General features: G+C 36.7%; 1 protein-coding gene across 1 annotated transcript in view; it reads left to right on the forward strand.

Annotated features, from left to right (window-relative positions):
- The window catches only part of LOC311286238 (NACHT, LRR and PYD domains-containing protein 1 homolog), a 49,991-nt gene extending 29,171 nt beyond the window's left edge, over positions 1-20,820 (forward strand). The window contains exons 8-13 of the mRNA XM_084402356.1: positions 7,466-8,376; positions 10,733-11,008; positions 11,175-11,232; positions 15,394-15,490; positions 16,002-18,177; positions 19,985-20,820. Of these exons, the coding sequence (XP_084258482.1) occupies positions 7,466-8,376; positions 10,733-11,008; positions 11,175-11,215 (1,228 nt within the window). The 3' untranslated portion in view covers positions 11,216-11,232; positions 15,394-15,490; positions 16,002-18,177; positions 19,985-20,820. The remainder of the gene's footprint in view (positions 1-7,465; positions 8,377-10,732; positions 11,009-11,174; positions 11,233-15,393; positions 15,491-16,001; positions 18,178-19,984) is intronic.
- The last annotated feature ends 1,778 nt before the right edge of the window (positions 20,821-22,598 follow it).

Genomic DNA, 22,598 nt, shown 5'->3' on the forward strand with positions numbered 1-22,598 from the left:
TCTTCATACATCACTAAACACTAGAGATGCACCATATTGGGTTTGTGCTGATACTCCATATGCTGATATTTCACAGCATGTTTTGGCCAGTACCAATAAATACATATTTTCCTTTGTTTTGAAGCAACACAGAGTCTCTCCTGTGCAGAGACTATAAACACATTATTCTTCATTTTAGTTAGTTTAGAGCTAAATCTATTTCTCCTTCAGTTTCAGAGTTGTGAGGTCTCTGTGAATAGGGCTTAAGACTGATTTACTGGTATTTCTCTAAAGCTCCTGATCACACACGATCTCTAAACTGGAATTTGCTATTAATTGTCTGTAATTTTCTAGCTGTAGTGTGATCTTCTTTTCTATTAATATTCCTGCAGACGAGGAATAAGTTGTCAGCAAAGACTATAAACTATAAACACATTATTCTACACTCTAAAAATTATTTTTCAAGATTATTGGAATATGTTTCACAAGGAAGTGCTTTTTCAGTCTTTCTACTTTTACTAATTTTACATTCAATTAAATGTTTTTAAGAGCGGGACACTTTTAGACTTTCTCAGTTTGTGTAAATCCACTTTGGGTTCAGAGTATTTATTTATTCCCATGTTAATTCCCTCGTGTCTCGATTAATAAAGCAATCTTTAGTAGCAGAAGTGATAGGTCTAACATATTTGTAACACGGAGTCGGCTTTGCAGCCTTGGCTAAATGTAATTTACACGACTAGATAATGATCTGAGATGTCATCGCTCTGCTGCAGAATTTCAACGGCATCAACATCTATTCCATGTGATAATATTAGATCTAGAGTATGATTACGACAATGAGTAGGTCCTGACACGTGTTGTCTAACTCCAATTGAGTTTACAATGTCTTTAAATGCCAATCCCAATGCATCTTTTTCATTATCGATGTGTATATTAAAATCACCAACAATTAGTACTTTATCTGCAGCCAATACTAACTCTGATAGAAAGTCCGCAAATTCTTTGATAAAGTCTGTATGGTGCCCTGGTGGCCTGTATACAGTAGCCAGCACAAATCTCAAACGTGATTTATCATTTATACTATATATTTTTACATTAAGCACTAACACTTCAAAAGAATTATTTTCGAAACTTGATTTCTTAGTGGTTTTGAAAATATTACTATAAATTACAGCAACACCACCCCCTTTGCGTTTAAAGGTCCCGTTCTACGTGATCCCATGTTTCAAACTTTAGTTAGTGTGTAATGTTGTTGTTAGAGTATAAATAATATCTGTAAAATTATAAAGCTCAAAGTTCAATGCCAAGCGAGATATTTTATTTAACAGAAGTTGACTACATAAAACGGCTCGATTGGACTACACCCCTCTACTTCCTTCATTAGTGACATCACCAGAACCGTGTTTAGACTAACCTCCGCCCACAGGAATGCTCCCTCAACTCTACTGGCTACTTGCGCACTTCTTATAACTTAGGCTACTGTGTTTACTCAGCTCTTACCGTGATTTTCTGAAGTAAAACTGACGCTTCATCTTTTGTGTGATGTACAATAAACTTTATTAAACTCATCAGTACATGTTTGATCATCATTCGGACCTGGTCCGAAACTACGGTGACGCATTGCTGCCACATACATATTATTTTTTCCCATCAATTATGTCGTAATAACGAGATCTTATGTCGTTTTAACGACATCTTTTCTCGTAATAACGAGATCTTATGTCGTTAAAACGACATCTTTTTCTCGTAATAACGAGATCTTATGTCGTTAAAACGACATCTTTTTCTCGTAATAACGAGATCTTATGTCGTTAAAACGACATCTTTTTCTCGTAATAACGAGATGTTATGTCGTTAAAACGACATCTTTTTTTGCCCTTATAAGGACATGTGTAGTCATGTACAAAATATGCCTTTATCCACATAAAATTGACAGCCTATCGCGCCTTTATCACACGTTCAAAAAGCTTAAGCAAATATAGCAGCCCCCAATCATGCAAAATTAATCAATGAGGCCCTTTTTGGAAAATATTTTAAATAGGCCTATACGTTTTTTTTTTATATATTATATATTATATATAAGATTTATTTTTGTTAATAGGCTATATCTTCATTCATTACCTAGAGATATAATTAACCAAAAAGTAGTCAAAACACAAAACAGAAAATTTTACAACATTGTGTTCTTATTTTGTTTAATTAACGAAATGTCGTCTTTATAACAGAAGATACAATAAATACAAAAATCTTCAATATACAGCCTACAATCTTCACGTCACCTTATAAACAGTCCTTTGTGTGGTGGAATAAGCAATGCTATATAGAAATATATGGTTAGTATCTTAATTAAAATTTTCTTTTATTATTTTATTAGTTCATTAATTATGCTAGCTCAACTAATTAAATGTGAAGAGCTGGATACTAATTACTAATGAAATAATGTCAAATATTAACTGTAGGCTATTGATTAGTGTTGCCATAGACTAAAGGATTTTTCTAGACGAGTAGTCATTCATTTAAGCAATTAGGACTAATCGCACGTTTATATTCAATTCTGGGTGCATGTAGGCTATAGCCTATATTCCGCGCTCAAGCGCAAGCATTAAACTTAGCGCAAAGCGCCGGCAAAAGTAGGCTAATGATATAATAAATGTATCTGAAAAAAATAACGAAGCATTTTAATTGTTTATTAATGAACTAGTCTTTTCAGTGTAGGCTGCCTGCACTGTATCTCCATACATCTCCGCTGTAATGTAGCCTAGATGCGCCTTTCATACAGACAGGATTACATTATCAGATGGTACCATATTTGCTCCAATTCAGAGATCATGAAAGCGCGCCCTGTTTGTTTTATTTTATTTTACAAAAGCACACCGTTTTCTTGTTGTGAGTTTACACAAATAAAAGTAGTTGCGACTGATGTATTATTATTTTCTGTATGACCAGAAATGATGGAGTATTTTAAGTTGTTTCCACTGTTGATAGGAAAATGCGAGTGATGGCACCGGCGCCTCCATCCATGTCATAGTGCGCGCTCCACACTCTGCACAAACACTTGGATATGCGCTTCATAATAGCAAACATTTATCTAGGTTAACGTTAGAGCGAGCGGCCATGCCAGACGGATAATCCTCTTCATGTTTAACTAATCAAATTTTGTTGCATTTTATTGCGGCAGTTTGAAAAGGGCGGCTGAAACACTTAGCCTATACAGATAAACGCCCAACGCTGGTGTTTTTCTTTAAACAAATTCGTTTAGGCTTTAAAATAAATATTGTTTATGGGCTAATTAATGCCACAATAATTTGTTTATTTTATTGGCAACTTGTATTTTTCATTTTTGTTTTGCATTGAATACCATTGAATATTTGCATTGAATGCATTGAATATTTGCTGTGCACCGCAATGCCATCCTCCCATAGAAAGACACGTTAAGAGCCACCTATTTTCTTTATAATAAAGGGCTTCTATGGAAGGAAAATGCTTAACGTATAATTAAATGCATTGCGTTCATATTCTTTATCACTGAAGCTTTTTCTTTATTATAAGGGTGTATTATTCCATTAAAAAATGACTGTTTATAAGGTGACAATCCGTTATCTTGAAGATTTTTGTATTGTATTGTATCTTCTGTTATAAAGACGAAGATTGACATTTCGTTAATTAAACAAAATAAGAACACAATGTTGTAAAAAATAAACAACTTAGGCTATGTTCTGTTAGATGTGTTTTGACTACTTTTTGTTTAATTATATCTCTAGGTAATGAAGATATAGCATATTAACAAAAATAAATCTTATTAGGCCTATATAATATATCATATTAAAAAAAACTTATATATAAAATATAAAAAATCCTAGCCTATATAAAATATATTTTCAAAAAAGGGCCTCATTGATTAATTTTGCATGATTGGGGGCTTCTATATTTGCTTAAGCTTTTTGAACGTGTGATAAAGGTGCGATAGGCTGTAAATTTTATGTGGATAAAGGCATATTTTGTACATGACTACACATGTCCTTATAAGGGCAAAAAAAGATGTTGTTTTAACGACATAACATCTCGTTATTACGAGAAAAAGATGTCGTTTTAACGACATAAGATCTCGTTATTACGAGAAAAAGATGTCGTTTTAACGACATAAGATCTCGTTATTACGAGAAAAGATGTCGTTAAAACGACATAAGATCTCGTTATTACGACATAAGATCTCATTATTACCACATAAGATCTCGTTATTACGACATAATTGGGAGGAAAAAATAATATGTATGTGGCAGCAATGCGTCACCGTACGAAACAGCAGACTTGTAGGCTGTTAATAAATAATGGATACATACAAGCAGATGACAATACGTTATAATAACCGTAATTAAACTACTAAACCATACCTGTTTCATCTCTATACAGCACTCTGACTCTGTAAGCATTATTGTCCGACTCGAAATGAACGCCATTACTGAGAGTTTCTGATATTATCATCATTCCATGAGATGAATTTGTCCTGACAGACTGAGCGCGAGCTCATGAAGCTCCGCCCCCTGGGTCGTCCAGCAGCAGCTCATTTGCATTTAAAGGGCACACACTGAATCAGCTCGTTTTTCTGAGCCCCAAAAAATGTCAATTTAAACATGCTGTAAACGAGCTCAAACTTCACATACACACTCTGGGGACATCAGAGACTTATTTTACATCTTGTGAAAAGGGGCATACAACGGGACCTTTAAGACGAGGCTCATGTTTATAACAGTAATCTTGCGGGGTGGACTCATTTAAAGTAATGTAATCGTTTGGTTTTAGCCAGGTTTCTGTCAAACACAGCACATCTAGGTTATTATCTGAAATCATATCATTAACAATGAGTGCTTTTGAAGTAAGCGATCGAATATTCAGCAACCCAAGCTTTAGCATTTGCTCATCTGCATTATAGCTGTTTTTTTATTTGTTGAACATCAATTAAATTTTTAACCTTAGATAGGTTTAAACATTTTTTGGATTTCCAAATTCGGGGAACAGACACAGTCTCTATATGATGATAGCTAGGTGAAAGAGGCTCTATGTGATGGGATTTATCTGACCTGGGTGACGCAAGGCCGCTAGCAGACGGTTGGTTTAGCCAGTCTGTCTGCTTCCTGACCTGGTGCCCAATTTGTCATGTTTGAGCTCTAAGACTATGAGCCATATTACTAGATAGAAGAGCAGCACCATCCCAGGAGGGATGAATACCATCTCTTTTCAACAGGTCAGGTTTGCCCCAAAAACTTTTCCAATTGTCTATGAATTCTATATTATTACACGGACACCACTCAGACAGCCAGCGATTCAGTGAACACAATCTACTAACTATCTCATCACTCCTGCGAACAGGAAGGGGGCCAGAGCAAATTACAGTCCTTGACATCGTACTTGCAAGTTCACACACCTCTTTAATATTAATTTTGGTGATCTCCGACTGGCGGAGTCGAACATCATTAGCAGTTGTGTTGTAAGCAGTAAAACAGTCCAGGGCTGCGTTCTCCGAAACTACCTTAACGCTACGTCGTTCTTAAGTTGTACCTTAAGAAGTACCTTATCGTTAATACGTGGTTTCCGAAACCTTCTTAGTTAAGTATACCTTCTGTAAGTCATACGTTCGTAAGGTTGGTCTGGAGCGCTCTTAGCTATACCTTATCGCTGCTGACGGTTCATACCGCTAGTGGCCACCAAGTGGTACTAATGCGTACCACTTGCGTAGTGCTAAGCAAAAAGCTTTTTTACATCGCAGTTTAATTACACATAGAAAATTTTATATGAACATTTAATATAAAATCTGATTTAGTATTAAAATTACATTTTTACTTTACTTTAAAATTTTACACATAAAATACTTAAGTTGTTATAGCCTACACCCAGTGTAAGTGTTTTCATTATTAAAGTTTCCATACACTAATGGTTGTTAGCTTTTTTAATTACTATCCTAAGGCACATCAGCTGGCGAACCATTTGACAGAAAAGGTTTAGGAGTCTATAAAGAAAGATGAGTTTACACAAACTTTATAGTTTTAAATCAAAGACGGCGCCGTCCGTGGAGCCAGTTAGTGTATGTCAACTACATGGCTGGATAATCAGCATACGTTGTGGAGAACATTAACACACTTATGGCCGTAAGGGTTTGGGATTGCACACTTGCTAAATTATAAACACATACTCATATTTATTTCTGCATGTACATATTTCAATGAGCCCCGATAAATGCAGTTTGTAATATTTCTTTATAAAGAACATTGTTTTCTCAATACTTTACCTATACCGCTGTGAAGGAAAGAGCGCACAATCGATCATCGAGGCATCGATATCAACCTATTCAGCGCCTCCACCATGGACAGCGCCTGCTAAGGTCGAACTTAAGAAGGTTTACCTTAAGCAACATCCTAAGGTATAGTTCGGAGAACACACGTAGGAAAGGTATACCTGTAGTTAAGGTGTACCTTTTGAGTCTTCGTAGCGCGCTAAGAGACAACGTTATCGGAGAACGCACCCCAGTTCTTTATAGTCGAACTCATTTATTATGTTTGATAATGAACATTTCTGTCCACCCCAGACTGCTGATGGTCTTTATCTGTCCACCTCTGTGAAAATATCCACAGTTAAAAACACTGATTTATAGAAGACTGGACACATTATTCAGCTTGAGCTTATTGATGGAGAATATTATGGAAGCTTGTTTCCGCCACAAAATAAAACATTTTAAAAGATAATTGCGACTTTTTATCTCACAATTGCGGGATATAAAGTCAGAATTGCGTGAAATAAAGTGAAATTCTGGCTTTTTTTCTCGCAATTGCGACTTTATATCATGCAATTCTGGCTTTATATCTCGCAATTGCGACTTTATTTCTCAGAATTGTGACTTTATTTCTCACAATTCTGACTTTATATCTCGCAATCGTGAGAAAAAAAAGTCAGAATTGTCAGAAAAAGTCGCAATTATTATTATTCATTTATTATTCAGTGGCGGAAACAAGCTTCCATAGAATATAGAGTTCATGTTGGCTAGTTAAACATAGACATAACTGGACAATTATGTGTGAATTAAACTCTCATTATAGTATATATGTGTTTGTTATATTAGATTGTGTGTTATTAGTGAGTGACATCACAGGTGTCAGTCGCAGCATTATATACTAGCTTTATATTTTCTCTCTGTCAAACTGCCTGTCAAATAGTTTTTATAGTAAACTGTTTGTATGTTGTTGGTTTTGAATTGTTGGTAATACTTTACAATAAGGTCCCATTAGTTAACATTCGTTAATGCATTAACTGTATTTGTTAACGTTAGTTAGTCAACTGTTCATTGTTAGTTCATGTTAGTTCAGGTCCATTAAATAATATTGACAGATACAACTTTTGATTTTAATAATGTATTAATAAACATTGAAAATAACATTAACTGAGATGAATAAAAGCAGCTGACTCTTTGCTTCTGCCTTCTTCTGGTTCTTCACAGGTTCTCTCAGCCCAAACCTTCTGGGCTCGATATTCACCCGCTGCTGAACTGTCAGTCTTGTGTCCATATAGCTGATTCTGATCAGTGGCTTCAGATTGAGCCGTCGGCCTGTACAGATGAAGGAGGGTCAAAGTTCAGGGTCAGCACTGACCCAGGCCGTTACGAGTGTGTCAGGACCAGAATGCGATGGGTCTGTGACTGTGTCGTCACCCTTCAGTACCGTACCGTAGACGGACTCTTCCTCAACGCAGAGCTGGAGAGGCTGCAGTGCAACCGGATCGGTCCAGTGATTGACGTGACGGTGATCTCAGGGAAACTGGAGGAAGTTCATCTGCCCCATTACGCCTGTTTAGGAGAGTCTGACCCCTCTCTCAAAGATGCTGTGAAAGTCCTCACCGTAAAAGACGAGGGAATATCCACAGAACCTGCGCAGTTGACCCGATTCCATGCTAAGATTGTCCAACCATCCTTCTCTATTACAACTTTAATTATAAGTTGGATAATGGGATGGTACGAACACTGCGATCTTCTTCTCTACATGCATTCTAGAGATCCTCTCATTCTACATCTCTACTTGTTTCCAATTGATGATCATGCAAAAGAAAAAGTTAAGAAACAAAAGTTTCCAAATGACCCAATAGAGCATCCCAGACCTGGCAGGCCATTTTGCATGAACACGCCACACATTCTTGATGTTCCTGGTGCCTCTATCCATCCCAAAGAAGGGATCACACTCACAAGAAAAACTCCCCCAAACTACTTCAAGGTCAAGACTCGTCTGGAGAAAGATCTTCAAATGACTCTTATCAGAGAAGAGGATCAGGAGAAGGTCTGGGATGCAACAATTGACAAAGATGATCTTGATCAGATTCGTCCTAAGAGAGACGAGCCGCGTCTGAATAGTGAGGAAGGTAAATCACAGTTTTTTTTATAAGCATTGGCCATATCTCATTCAGGGGGTTACAAATGTCCAGATCATTGCAGATAAACTCTGTCAGCAGAAACTAATTCATGAGGAACAATATTCAGAAATCACACAAAGTTTAACCAGTCAGGAGAGCATGAGAAAGATCTGTGATATTATACGTATGTATAGTGACACTGTGAAACCTAAATTAATCTCAATTCTTTAGAAAGAGGAGCTTTACATTGTAGAACATTGTATTAATTGCTAATGACATTGCAAAGAAATCTCATATATACTTTCTTACTTATTGGTGAATTACCATTGTAAAATCCAACAGTTGTTCTAACACTCTTCAGTTAACTTTACTTAATGTATTAACTTAATTATAAAAATTCTAGTAATCTGTACTATTTACATACTATGGCTTGGTTACTCAGAAAACCCAAAGTTAGATTAATTGTTCGGTTTGAGTGACATTTCGTCAAGCAAAAAGAGTTTCTGAGGCAGGGCGATTATTAATAGACTTTTCACTCATTTGCTCCACTTCTGCAGTTTTCTTTCTCTGTTTGCATTCACTCGCTTCCCAAAGTAATTTTGATATTGAATTGTCAATACAATATTAATAGAGAACTTCACATAAGCTGACTTCATAAATTGATTTTCCTAAAATGTTTTTGTTTGAACTCACCATTATGATTATCAGTGTTATTTTCGGTTGGGCACTTGGAACTTAATTTATATTATTGTAATTCTAATCTAAAAGGTGACATAACTTCTAACTAAATCATTTACTAGTCTCTTTTTTACGTTGAATAATGGTCTTTTAAATTTGTATCGCTAACACTTGTGTCATTAACACCTTGTGGAACTTTTAATTGGGTTGCTATAATCCCACTATATTTGTGACAATATCTTGTAATTGCCCATGCTTGATTCACAGACTTCACCATTCAGCATGTGAAACACAACAGTGGTAACTATACTAAGTCAAGAGTAAATCTAAAGTAAATTATCAAGTTCTCTCTAAATGTCTTTTTTAGTTACTAGAATGCTAGTGTAAGTGAACTATACTCACTAAGCATTTGCCAGTACAACATACTATTTCCATTTCACTTTACTTAGTTTTTTTAAGGCAATCGGTTTGCATGCTTTTTTTAATTAGGAGTATCTAATTAGATTCTACAGTGTATACAAACCTTCAATTCGTAATCTAGCGGTGGGGGTTTTACGTCTCAGAATGTATATTTTATTAAGTTTACTCTTCTCTAGTTCATTGGAGAGTAATCTTTATAAGAGTTTATTACACGGCTGTATGGAATACTTGATTCTGACTGGTCAATCATACCATCCAGCGGTATGATATACCCAGATAACAACCGTTGAAAACAGAAACACAGGCTTATCCGGGTCACTGAAGTCAGCAGCGCTATATGCTCGCAAGGAACGGGTTTTACTTTGTGGAAGTTTTGCATTTGGTGAGCTGATAAAATATTTAAACTTAGTCGAATCAAAATTTTGTGTACAGTTAATTATGCCATCCAGTATCATGGACTCGCTCTCTGTTGTTTCATACAAATGCAGCTGTTGCCATTGTGACTATTGTGTTGTACACTGTTGGATTATAAGATACAAACAGGTATGATTTTAAAACGGTTTAATCGGAAATCAATACCTCAATAACACTTTAGAATACTGTTTCTTACTGCATAACTAATAATAATTACTGAAGAACTAATAGTTAATTAGCATCTGCTCTGGTGAGTCTTGTTTCGTGTGAAACATGACGGGATTAGGGATGAATGTAAACAGTGTGCCGCTTTGGTGCATTCCACTTAAATTTACATTTTTTTCATAATTAATGTAATCGATTACGTCGACACATCGTTCTTCTGAGTAGTTCTATGCAACTTAATTTACTAATTTGATTCCTTTTTGTAGGGAGGTGGTGAAACTTCGGCTTGCGTACTGTTGTAAAATGGATATTACAATTAATGTGCTATGGCAAGTTCATAGGAGGAGCTAAAATATATCTACATTATACACACACAATAATTTTACAGCATTATTTAGCTCAAATAATTCATTTAGATCATGTAAATGTGTTATTCAGTCCTTCCATGGTAACATATAATGTTTTTGCACCTCTGACTACTAATTGTACTATACTCGTAAAACATGTTTTTTTTTTTATTTGTTTCCTGCTTTGTTTGTGACTCGCTGAAAAATCACTGACTGTTCGACAAGAGTTTGGATGAGATGCCTCTAAGAGACGAGACCTGATCTAACCCTAACATTTGAATACTTCGAATCATGTGTTTAGAGTGAAAAATACTGAAGATCTTTTTCTTTTTGTCCTGCAGAAGTGAATCAGCAAAGGAATATGGCGTCTGTTAAAGAGCTGCTCGTGAACTCACTGAGGGATCTAGTAAAAGATGAACTGAAGGAGTTTCAGTGGTACTTGAGGAATCATGAGCGTATTTCAACTTCTGAAATGCAGAACGCAGATGTCTTTGACACAGTGGACACGATGGTGGCACGTTTAGGACCAGAAGAAGCTGTGAAGATCACAGTGAAGATCCTGAGGAAGATGAACCAGAATAATCTGGCTGAAGAGTTGGAGAACAAACACAAGGAAGGTAATGTTTAAACAGTACATTTAAATGTTTTCTTTCATTGTAAGGAGTGACTGTTTAGTACTGTGAGGGATTCAATGTGAAAAATGAAGTCATTGTTAAACTCAAATGTTTCTCTTTGTTCAGCTGATGTGTTTGTGTAATCTGATGTTTCATCTTTCTCTCACAGCTCGGACTGAGGGCAACATGAAGGCTTCTTCCACTTGCTGATTCAAAACAGATCAAGGGTAAATAATGATAAACGTCGTTCCCTGTATCACTTCTCACGCATGCATTCTGGAAACAAAACAGAGTTGATGGGGATTATGTCCAGTGAAATATTGTGTGATGTGAAAAATGTAAACCACAGCAACTTCATGATACAAAACAGTTGTGTAGTGTGAAAGGAACAGCGATATGATGATTTTATGTAGTGTATACCCGGCTTAAGACAGGGGTTCTCAACTCTGGCCTTCGAAGTCCACTTTCCTGCAGAGGCCAAGGGCATTTCTCAAGTACGCAAAGTTCTGACACTCGTCCTCTGTAGTTCTGACGTTCGTCCTCTGTAGTTCTGACGTGTGTCCTCTGTAGTTCTGACTTGCCAAGATCGACTCAGGAGAACGAACTCTTGAGGACGCAGGTCCGGTAATTCTGCTAATGGAACAGAAGAGTTCTTGATAATGTCACTCAGCTCGCTCTGCTACTCTGGTTATCTCGTTATGTATATTTTAAGCAACAATAAAACAAAATATGTTATAAAACACCACAATGCCTCTTTTAATAGTGACACAAATGTGGTTCAGGCAAAGCATACATTGATTATCTTCACTGGATGTATATTTATAACAAAACAAAATATAAAACACAACCCTGCTTCTTTTTTTTAATGTCAGTTTTAATTATCAATAATAGCCATTATAAAAGTATAAGTAAAAGGTATAAGAAGCTTTATAGGAAATAAAGCAGAAATTCTGTCAAATGTACAAAGCAGCGCTCTAGTAGGCTACAATGGTAAAGATAAATAGCCTAAATATATAAAGTTATTCATTTTACCGTCAGCAAAAAAGATTTGCCAATAGATTCATAAGACCAAAGATTGCCCATTAAATATAGACAAGACGAATTATATCTCATGTTTAACCACTACAGAGACATCAGAGCCAGCGGCAAACGTCAGAAGGACTAGCCGAGGATAGGATGTTCCAGGTTAATGCAGGGTTCCCGCGGGGTCTTAAAAAGTCTTAAAAAGTCTTAAATTCTGAACTTTAAATTTAAGGCCTTAAAACGTCTTAAAAACAGCCAGATTTTCATCCGCGGTCTTAAATTTCATTTAGTCAGGTCTTAAAAAAGATTTTACCCTCCTTCATTTCAAACGCTGGCCGCAGAAAGTTATTACAAAGTAGCAAAAAAGTATCGAAGTCGCTCCCCAAGAGGCAGTTCACATATCGCGTCTTTTTCGCGCTCAAGTTCATTCAAATGTAGGCGCCGGTAAGCGCGCTTATAACTGAAGCGACGCGCTCGTTTTTTTCCAGGCGCAGCGACATGAAAAAAGACATGAAGGATGCGGGTGCACCGGTAACACTACCGGTGTTTTTCTCTTCTCCGTAAATAAATCTTGTAACAGAGCTACAGCAAGTGTTTTTCGGCGGTGGAAATCCATTAGCCACTAAAACTTGTTTGTCATTGTGGAGAGCGCAGTGCATGGTTGCATAGCAACGACAGTCGCCACGGGGAAATCGGACCGAATTTTACTATTAATAATAAAAGATAAGCTAAACTGTATTGTAAATGTCAGTAAATAATTTTTTATAAAAAGAATGAGTCAAAAAAGATAAATTAAAGTCTGAAATATGTGAGGTTTATCTTTTTATAAAAAACTTTTTTGTCAACTTTATTTGAACTTGTACATGTTAGTATATGACATGTTGCAAGACACTTTTAAAATCTGGCTATCATTTTTAATCTTATTATTTTAATGTTTATGTTAGTGTGTATTGATGCTAATTTTATTTGTTATTTGCTGTTTTTCGACATAAAACTTGGTGAGTTGATTTCATTGTGTAGTATTAGCACTTTTTGAACAGGATTCTGTGATAACAGTGGTAATTTTTGGCACTATAATAATTAAATGAAATGTTCATGCCATTTCATCTCTAGTTATGATCAACTATGATCAGCTAAAATCAACTAATTATGTGTTTTTTACAGTAGGCCTATAATATGCAAAGTACAATTTTCTATAAAAAAAATTATATCTGATTCTGTTCTTTTCTCTGACACGCGTTGTTGGGTCTGGAAGGTTACTAATGTGATTGCTTTATCTGTAAATTAAGTTAATGCTTTTTCAATTACTGAATTCATTGAAATAAAATGAATTCTTTGATTTGAATATTTTTTTGGCAATGCGTCGTGTAGGTCTTAAATTTCAATCTTTATGGTCTTAAAATGTCTTAAAAAGGTCTTAAATTTGACTAACTGAAACCTGCAGGAACCCTGTAATGTTAATGAACGCTGATCGCCTGGATCTCACAACTCCCAAAACATCAGATCAAATTTTCAAATAGGCGCTATCTTTATATATAATCCACAGATTTGAGCTTTAAACAACTACATTATTGCCTGAAAAACTCTTAAAACTACATTTCGTGACACAATAACAGTAGTATTTTTAAATTACGCAGGTTTTCTCATCCGCTATTGGTGCTTGCTGGTTAGAGCTAGATGCATTCTGGGATACCTGGCTGTCTCAAGTCCACAAAAGTCTCCTCTCGATGCATCCTGGGTAAAAGGGGCGGAGCAAGAACACATCTGGGGATTTGAACTGTATTAGCTAGATGTGAACTTTGAATTGGAACAGATGACGTTTCAAGTCCTCAAAAACACAAGTACAGACGAGAACGCATATTGAGAAACGGCCCAACCTTGATCAAACTCTCCTGCCTGTAACTTTCTACAGTAGTAATCCTAAAGCCCTTGATTAGCGAGTTCACATGTGTTTAATTAGAGCTGGAGCTAAACTCTGCAGAAAAGAGGAACTCAAGGAACAGAGTTGGGAACTCCTGCTCTAGGACCGATTAGGAAAAAGTAGGTTTAAAAAATAATGAAACCAAGTGATTGAGACTGCACAGACCAAGGCATTTCAGTTACCTTACAAGCTGTTGTCCCTTATGGAACGAAAAAATATTTCCATATATTTCTGATCAATATATTAAATGCTTTAAATATACTGAAAAGAATATATGAAATAATATATGATTCTACAGCGTCTCTGACACTCACACACTCACACACACTCAACACCACATTCACTGAAGCCCTCTGTGCTGGATTAGCTCTCAGGCATTAAGACATGGGTACGTAAGTGAAAGACACCTGATGCGCATTCTTAAATTGATTGGGCTTTTTCGTCAGAAATTTGAATTTGAATGAAATACTCGGGTCACGAATAAAGTCCCGTTTAAGGCAATAAACAAAAACAAATTATGAGAAACTTGAACAAATAACAAAGTAAATTATGACCGGGGTAAAAGGAGGAGCCAGTGTGCGTCCCGTGTGAAGATTCGATTATTCCCACATGTAATAAAACTCGTAGCCACGAGAAACAGATGAAACATTAAGTCGTGGCCACGAGAAATTGATGCTGTTCCCTCAACATATTAAGTCGTGGCCACAACTTATAATCACGTTCCCACGAGATATTATGACGTTCCCTCGACTTAATATCACGTTCCGACGTGTTTATATGTTGTGGCCACGACAAAAATAAATGAACCGAACATGTCCCCTCCCGGTCACCGTACATATGCAATTTCCCCTCTAGATGGGAGAAAATCTCACACAGTGTAGCTTTAAGACTTCTAAGTATACTTGGCTTGTAGTTGTTTCCACTTTAGATAGAGTAGCCTATTAAATACTTTTAAAGATAGTCTTAAAAACTTACATGAAAACTTTCAATTATACTTGCAGTAAACTACTAGTTCAGTAGTTTTATACTGAGAGTATACTTCAAAGTGTCCTTTCATCAACTAAAAAATGAACTACAAGTATTAAAATAGTAAACTTATAAGTTCACTTGAAGTACAGATGCAGTACAAATGAGAATCGTAGTTGTGAACTAGTTGTGAACTTAAAATTTACTACTGTTACACTTAAAAGTACACTTTTATATACTAAAAAGTGGGTCAATGTAGTCCCATGCAGTATTGAAACAGTTCACTTTCAAGTTTACTACTAGTAGCCTACATTGATATTAGTATACTTACTACATAAAGTGTACTTAAAAATATGCTTGATCTTTACTGAAGTATACTTCATAAAATGACCTTGAAGTATACATCTTTTCCGTAAGGGCTGTCTGTGCATAACACACTCGATCTCACTCTTTCATTCTGCCTCTCTCTGTGCTCCAGGTTCTCTAACCTCGAGAAGCATCGGGAGAATGATCTTCAGATGAGAGAGGAGGATCAAACACTGCAACAGCTGAGAAAGACACGCTGCGTCTGAATAGTGAGGCAGATAAAGCATCATTCTTAAATAACTGGCCAGATCTCATTCAGAGAGTTAAATATATTGGAAACATTGCAAATGAACTGCTTCATCCTAAAATAATTAATGAGGGACAATATTCAGAAATCACACATGTCAGTTTAACTGTCAGGGTTCTGCCCTGTCAGCTTTGTCTGTGTTGTCTTTGTTTCATGTCTCTATGTTTGTGTAGTGCTTAAACACATGGCTTTGTCTATGTTTGTGTTGGCCATGTGCTCCTCTGTTCCTGCCTCCTTGTTTCCCGGCTCAACGCCCCCTTGTCTAGTTGAATCCTCATTTGTCTGAGTGTTGTCACCTGTCCCTCATGTTCTCTGTGTCCTTGTTTGAGTCCTCGTTTACCTGAGTGTGTTCTCCTGTGCCTCTTGTTCTTAGCTCCCTTTATATGTGTGCTCTTGCCCTCATGTGTTGCCAGTTTGTTGGATGTTGTACTTCTGTGTCGATTTGTCACTCTTGTCTGTGCTCTCTCACCCAGCTCCTGTACCGGAGTCTCCTTGTGGAGTTATTTCCTCAATCTCGTCTGTGTATCCAGGCTTCTGGAGGTCGTTTGGAATTCCATCATCCAGTTTGCACACGTGCTGGGTTCATCCATGTCACTCTTCCTCTTCTGAGGTTGTTTATCCTGGTTGCCCGTCTGCTATACGTGGTGTTTTGAGTATAACCCCTGTTTCTGCTTGTCTACTATAAACTGCTTGCTTGTGTTTGGATCTGCGACTCTCGTTCTGATAGAGCGAACCGACCACATCTTGTCATCTGTCAACTGTTTGTCAATAAACCTGTTAACACTCGTTCTGCATTTGAGTCCTCCTTATCCGTGACATTAACCAGTGTCAGTAATCCAAATAAAGTTTAATTATAATATTTATGTCAGTAATTCTCAAGCGATATGCCAGTATTTGTTCACTAATGCTGTATTCAGTAAACTATTTTGTTGCTTAAGAATTTAACATTTGGAGAAAAGCGTTGTATATTTCAGTGCATGGAAATATTCTGAATGATAGACACTGAATAATGTGCTGTAAAGTAAGACTCATGGGATAATGCACAAAAAAACTAATATTTCATTTATTTATTTTGAACTCAAATTCCCCAGTGACATCATACTATACCCCTAATGGTGGGTAAGTTGAGCCACTTCTGTGTCACTAGCTCTATTTCTGTGTCCTTATGATCCTTTCCTTTATTTGTCCTGATAGAAGACAGCTGAAATATGATGTGTTGTATAATAATGCTGAAGCACAGATATTTGGCAGTGAAGAATATGTTCTCTGAGCTTCATGTCCTCTACAACAGTCTCAGCCTTCCTCCAACGTCAGGACACCTGAACGAAGCTCCACAAAATCTGTCCGATTAAACATTATTCAGCTGGAGTGTCTAAATCACTTCAACAAAGAGCAGAAAAGAAGTGTCCAGTGATGCTCTTCCCATGAAAGCAGCTGAGCGTTCTGATGCTGTAGAAGCCGAATGTGAGATTCGTCACGTAGAGCTGGAATATTTCTTCTCATGTTGCTCCATCAAGTCATGGTTTAGTCTGTAGTTGCAGACTAAACAAGATCATATTTGTGTGTGTTTATAATCAAAGACACACAGAAGGTGTTCAGGGTCAATATGACAGACTGAAGTGTGTGAAATATTTCTGATGGTAACGAATCCTCCTCAGATTAGACAGAATCATCTGGAAGGAAGACATCAGATATCAGCGAGTGTTTGTTTCAATCTCAACAAGCTTTGATTCTCAGTAGAGACTGTAGTTTCAGACTCGGCCTTATTTAGTCTTTCTTGGATTATGAGGCATTAGTGTTTTTCATTCTCTCAGTTATTAATGGTGTCTGTGCTGCTCTTTATTTCAGTGAATGGAGACAAAACCGTTAAACGTCGATCACTCAGCGCTCGCAAAGGGAGTCTGACAGGAGCTTTTCTGAGGGAAACTTCATCACTAACTCTGTGCTTTTACTTCACCACAACTGACTTTCAGGACGTTATGAACATATGTGAGAGTAATGCCATCATTTTTAGGTGTAGAAGCGGATAATAATAAGAGTAAAGCTCTGGTAATGTGTCGATTACTGAGATTTAGGGCGCTTTCACACTAGCACTTTTGGTGCGCACCCGGGAACCGTACCCAAGTCCGATTAAAGAGGTGGTCTGGGGTTCGGTTCATGTGAACTCGGGTATTGCTTCGCTGCTGATATGAACGCAATCGAACCAAACCACGGAATTGAACCGCTATTCACTTTCAGAACTTCGTTCTTCTGATGAAACTGAAACCTTGTTAGCTGTATGACGAAAACATACAATCACAACTGGGAAACACACATAAAAATTCTAACATTTTCATAATGTTCGAGCTGAAAACGAGGGGATTCACAAGAACGCCGGATCAATGTCGCGTGAAGGTAAAAAACTCCGACAGCAATATCTGAATATACGCGACTCCCTCAGAAAGACTGGAAGCTCAACAGAAGAGAAGGAGAAGTTTCCGTGGTTTGATGCGATCGACAACATTATTGGTTCTAGGCCCACAAGTGACCCTCAAAACATAATCGAATCACATCCACCGACACCATCCCTCCATGACACCCCTGACGACCAACAAGAAGATCTGTCAGCTCCAAAACCTTCATCCCAAACTACAGATGAGCTAACGAGCCGTGAGTAACGCTATATTGCTCTAACCTGTGGCTTATGTTATTGCTAAATGTACAATTAATAAAATGGACATTAATCATGAATGCATATCCTATTCTTAATTTTGTTAGAAACTGAAAGCATGGTGTAAAAACAAGCAGCTTATTGCGTTTCTTTTTTAGAAATGGTAATTAATTTTTCATCTGTATATGAGTAGCAGACACGCTTTGGATAATGTGGGACATTCTACCAGAAACGTACATTATCTGTCCTTGAATAGTTTCTGTGAATAAAAAAGTATTTCATCCAAAAATTTCTAAAACGGGCTCATAGTTGATTTCTGTGAGTTGTTCTGTAAAGGAATATGTCATTCATTAGGTTCTCAGATATTTTTTTCTTTATTAAAAACACTTTTGAAAATTACAAATCCTGTCCATGTCCTTGTCCTCAGCCAAATTGGAGCTACAGCTTTCATAGTTTTGTTATGCTAAAAACGGTTATTTAGGAAAAAAAACTCCATCAATAACAAGTTTAAGCTGTTATCATTCACATCAACTGATCAAAAACATGAAATTATATATAAATTCTACAAATAAATTCTATTTTACAACTGTCCCCATGTTTTGGTCAGTCCTGTCACGTTTACATAAAACTCTACGTAAAATGTGTGAAATACGCCTTTAAGGGTATCACTCAGAGGAAGTGACATCATTTGACCCAGGTGAAGCTGACATTGATCAAGGCTGAATTCTGTCATTGAATTGTATGATTTCAAGCTTGTTTTTGTATGTTTTTTTTTAGGAAGACGAGCTAAAGGGTCAGGCCCTGTCACGGTTAAACATTCCAGAAAATAATGAAAATGTTTTAAATCCAAAACATGTCTAAAAAGGTTACTGAAATTCCTTGCTTGCATGTTAACAGTTTTTATGCTAGCATGCTAGCAGGCTGAGTAATGGCAGTTGACAATGGCCAACCGTCAGGCCCTGTCACATTCCTGTGTGACACGGCCTTACAAATGAATGTTATTGTTCTTTTTTATTACATTTATTACATTTATTATGTATTTAACGCATGCAATAGTAAAATGAAGGCCCAGGTGCTTGAGTTTTATACAGCTGTGGCCATGGAAGTGATTTAAACACCTGAATTCAATTATTTGGAGGGCTGTCCCAATACTTTTGGCAATATTGTGTATGTCCTTGGCTGAATTTGACCATAGTCTAATATTACATTAAAATTAAAATTATAATAATAATTTAAAAAAGAAATGGCAATCAAAACTTAAATAAAGAACACAAAACATAACTGCGTATAAAACTGTATTTTATTCAATCATAAAACATGCTGAGATGGCATGATATGTGTTTCTCATAGTTTAACATGTCCTCCATATGACTCAACGTTCAGATTTAAGAAAAATATATTTTTTCCCCCAAGATTTTTTATAAGTGGAAATGTACGTTTCTGGTAGAATGTCCCATGTATCAATATTTCTGGATAATGTGTTTATAAAGCAACAGGGAAAATATGTGTTGGTCCAGTGATTGGACACCATTTCTTTTTCTTGTTAACTATTTAATCACGTTTGTCTTTACTAGTGCATTTAGTTCTGCATAGAAAGTACAGTTTATTATTTTCTGATTATATGAGCCATGCATAATTATAGAACAATTAGCCAAATGCTGTTAGCAAGAGTTCGACTTGTTCTGTGGTGTCAGATGGTATGCATGTAATCACATATGTCATCACAATGTTTTCCTTTAAACATGCACAATTTAATTAAGTTAGGCTCTGTTGTTAATCTGACATGTCTACTGATCAACCTTTCAGGAGAATCTGACCCACCCAACTCTACCCAAGCAGAGAACATGCGGCCCAGAACAGTCGGCGAGAAGAGAAAGGCAAAGGTTGACCTAACAAGCATGTTGGAGTCATATGCAGAACTACAGAAGAAACAACATGAGGACTTCATGCCGGCTGAGCGAGTTCGTCAGCATCAGGAGAGAGAGTCTCTGGACAGCTGGATGTGGAGGAGCGCCGCTACCGAGCTCAAAGAGGGGAACGTCAGGAATATAATAGGATGTTCATGACAGTGCTTAACAGAGTGTTGGACACTTCTGCACCCCCACAGTTACAGCCAGATCCTTTACCTCATGTTTACTCAGCTCAGGACAACACAACACACACACACACCTGCATCGTCATACTCCACATTCACTCTTGTTCAGAAGTGCCCTACACACACACACCAGAGACAGCACGTCTCCATCCTATCAGGAGTTAGAGGGTTCAGAATAGGCTAGAAAGCAGTTTAGTTCAGGTCTTCAGAAGAGAATACTTTAGTTTGATGTTGTCTGTGTTTAAGGTGCTTTCACATGAGCAGAGTACGCCCAACAATACATAGGCTATGCTTTCTTCTGTAATTGTTTAATGGTGTTCATGTTTTTCATCAAAAGTTAGAATCTGGAGCTCTTTTTGTTGACCTTACATTGTTGTTCAGATATTACTATAACTTATTAACACTTTTACTCTTCATATGGAGCAGTGCTTTTATCAGAACATGTCTAGAAGTGTTTAATAATCGGCTCTCCTACTGTGCCTTTATTCTGAGTTCAGATCTATTCTTGAGCTGCTTATTGTACTTTCAATAAAAGTTCTTGACATGTTTCTTGTCTCCCTTCTTTTTTATTGACAGATTAACTTATAATGTGAACAAGTTGTTGTCATACAAAACAGCAACATGAGTTGTGAAATACACAAACACTTGATATGTTAAAGCAATAGTACATTTCTCTAGTCTAGCTCACATATAGAGTATCCAGTAGTGATTGTACAGATCTTCCAGCTCTGTTTAAAACATATTTCATACAATAGCCTTAATTACATCAATGGAATATACAATTAAATGAATAGAATGAATGACATAGAAATGAATAGAAAATGAAACGCAGCCGAACAATGTTTAAATTATAAACTAAATTAAAGGAAAGTTCATGCTTAATTCACTAAATCATGTTTTAATCATTTTCAGTATTCAGTTATCTTATCAAAAGATGGAAAGCACAATTAAACACTTGAGAAATAAGAGCATAGGACATCTCTAATTGAGTTGGCAGTGTTGTTTGACTGAAGGTCATTGAATCACTGGACTCATTTACTCCATCATAGTCTTCATCATTGTCTTCATCATAGTCTTCATCATTGTCTTCATCATAGTCTTCATTGTGAATGTCACAGAAAGTGTGAAGCACACGACACACAGTGATGGCAGTGTTGATATGTTTGATGTCACAGTCGTACCTTTCCATCTCCCCTTGAGACGGCCCAAAGCTCTCTCGATGGTCATGCGTGCCTTGCTTAGCCTGTGGCTGAAGACAGCCTGTGCCGGTGTTGTTCCTCTGTGTTCTGCGTATGGTTTCATTACCCATCTGAGAAGAGGATACGAGAGCAGCATCCCCTAATAACACTATAGGCACATCAACATCATTAACTCTTTCTCGAACTCGAGTTCAGAACAGGCAATCGAGCCAAGTGTGAAAGCGCCCTTATATATTCTACACGAGCGCACACTGGACTGTCCTGTTTAACACACGAGGGCCGTATAATCGACTATGAACAAAACGATTTAATGTAAAACACTTTTCAGATGATAATTTTTTTCCATTCCTGGAGAGACTTGATGTGACTGATGTCTGGAGGACCAGATTCACTGACACTAAAGCTTTTGGTAACGCTTTAGATTACAGCCCGGAAAGTACTGCGTAATTAAAATGAAAGTACAGTGTAACTTTCGGTAATTACAGTGTACCTATAAAGTACTTACGTGTAAGTATAGGGGAACAATATGTAAAGTCTTGGGAATAAAGGGGTAACAACCAGGAAAATACTGCGTTATTAAAACGAAATTACAGTGTAACTTTCGGTAATTACAGTGTACCTATAAAGTACTTACGTGTAAGTATAGGGGAACAATATGTAAAGTTTTGGGAATAAAGGGGTAACAACCAGGAAAATAACAAATTATTTAGGCAAATTATTTAGACTAAGTATTTTAGAATCTTACTTTTGGGAGCAATTTAGCGAGTACATACACTGCACCTTTTTGTAATAATAGTGTACAAAAATACATAAAGGCTTTTTTTAAATCACGGGGTACATATCAGTGCATTTATAAAGTAGGCTAATTTGTTATTATTGCAAAGGTGCACTGATTAAGTTTCAAGGCAAGTAAAACTATTGCAACTTTTTTTTTTTTTAAATGCTGGGAAAATATACTCTTGTTCCATGTAGTTACAGGGTAAGTATGACATTGCGGGCTGTAAATTAAAGTGGTGCTTCTTACCCTCTTGTTTCATGTAGTTACAGGGTAAGTATGACATTGCGGGCTGTAAATTAAAGTGGTGTTTCTTACCCTCTTGTTCCGTGTAGTTACAGGGTAAGTATG

This window comes from Rutilus rutilus, assembly GCF_951802725.1.
Source record: "Rutilus rutilus genome assembly, chromosome: 2".
Classification (NCBI taxonomy): Eukaryota; Metazoa; Chordata; class Actinopteri; order Cypriniformes; family Leuciscidae; genus Rutilus; species Rutilus rutilus.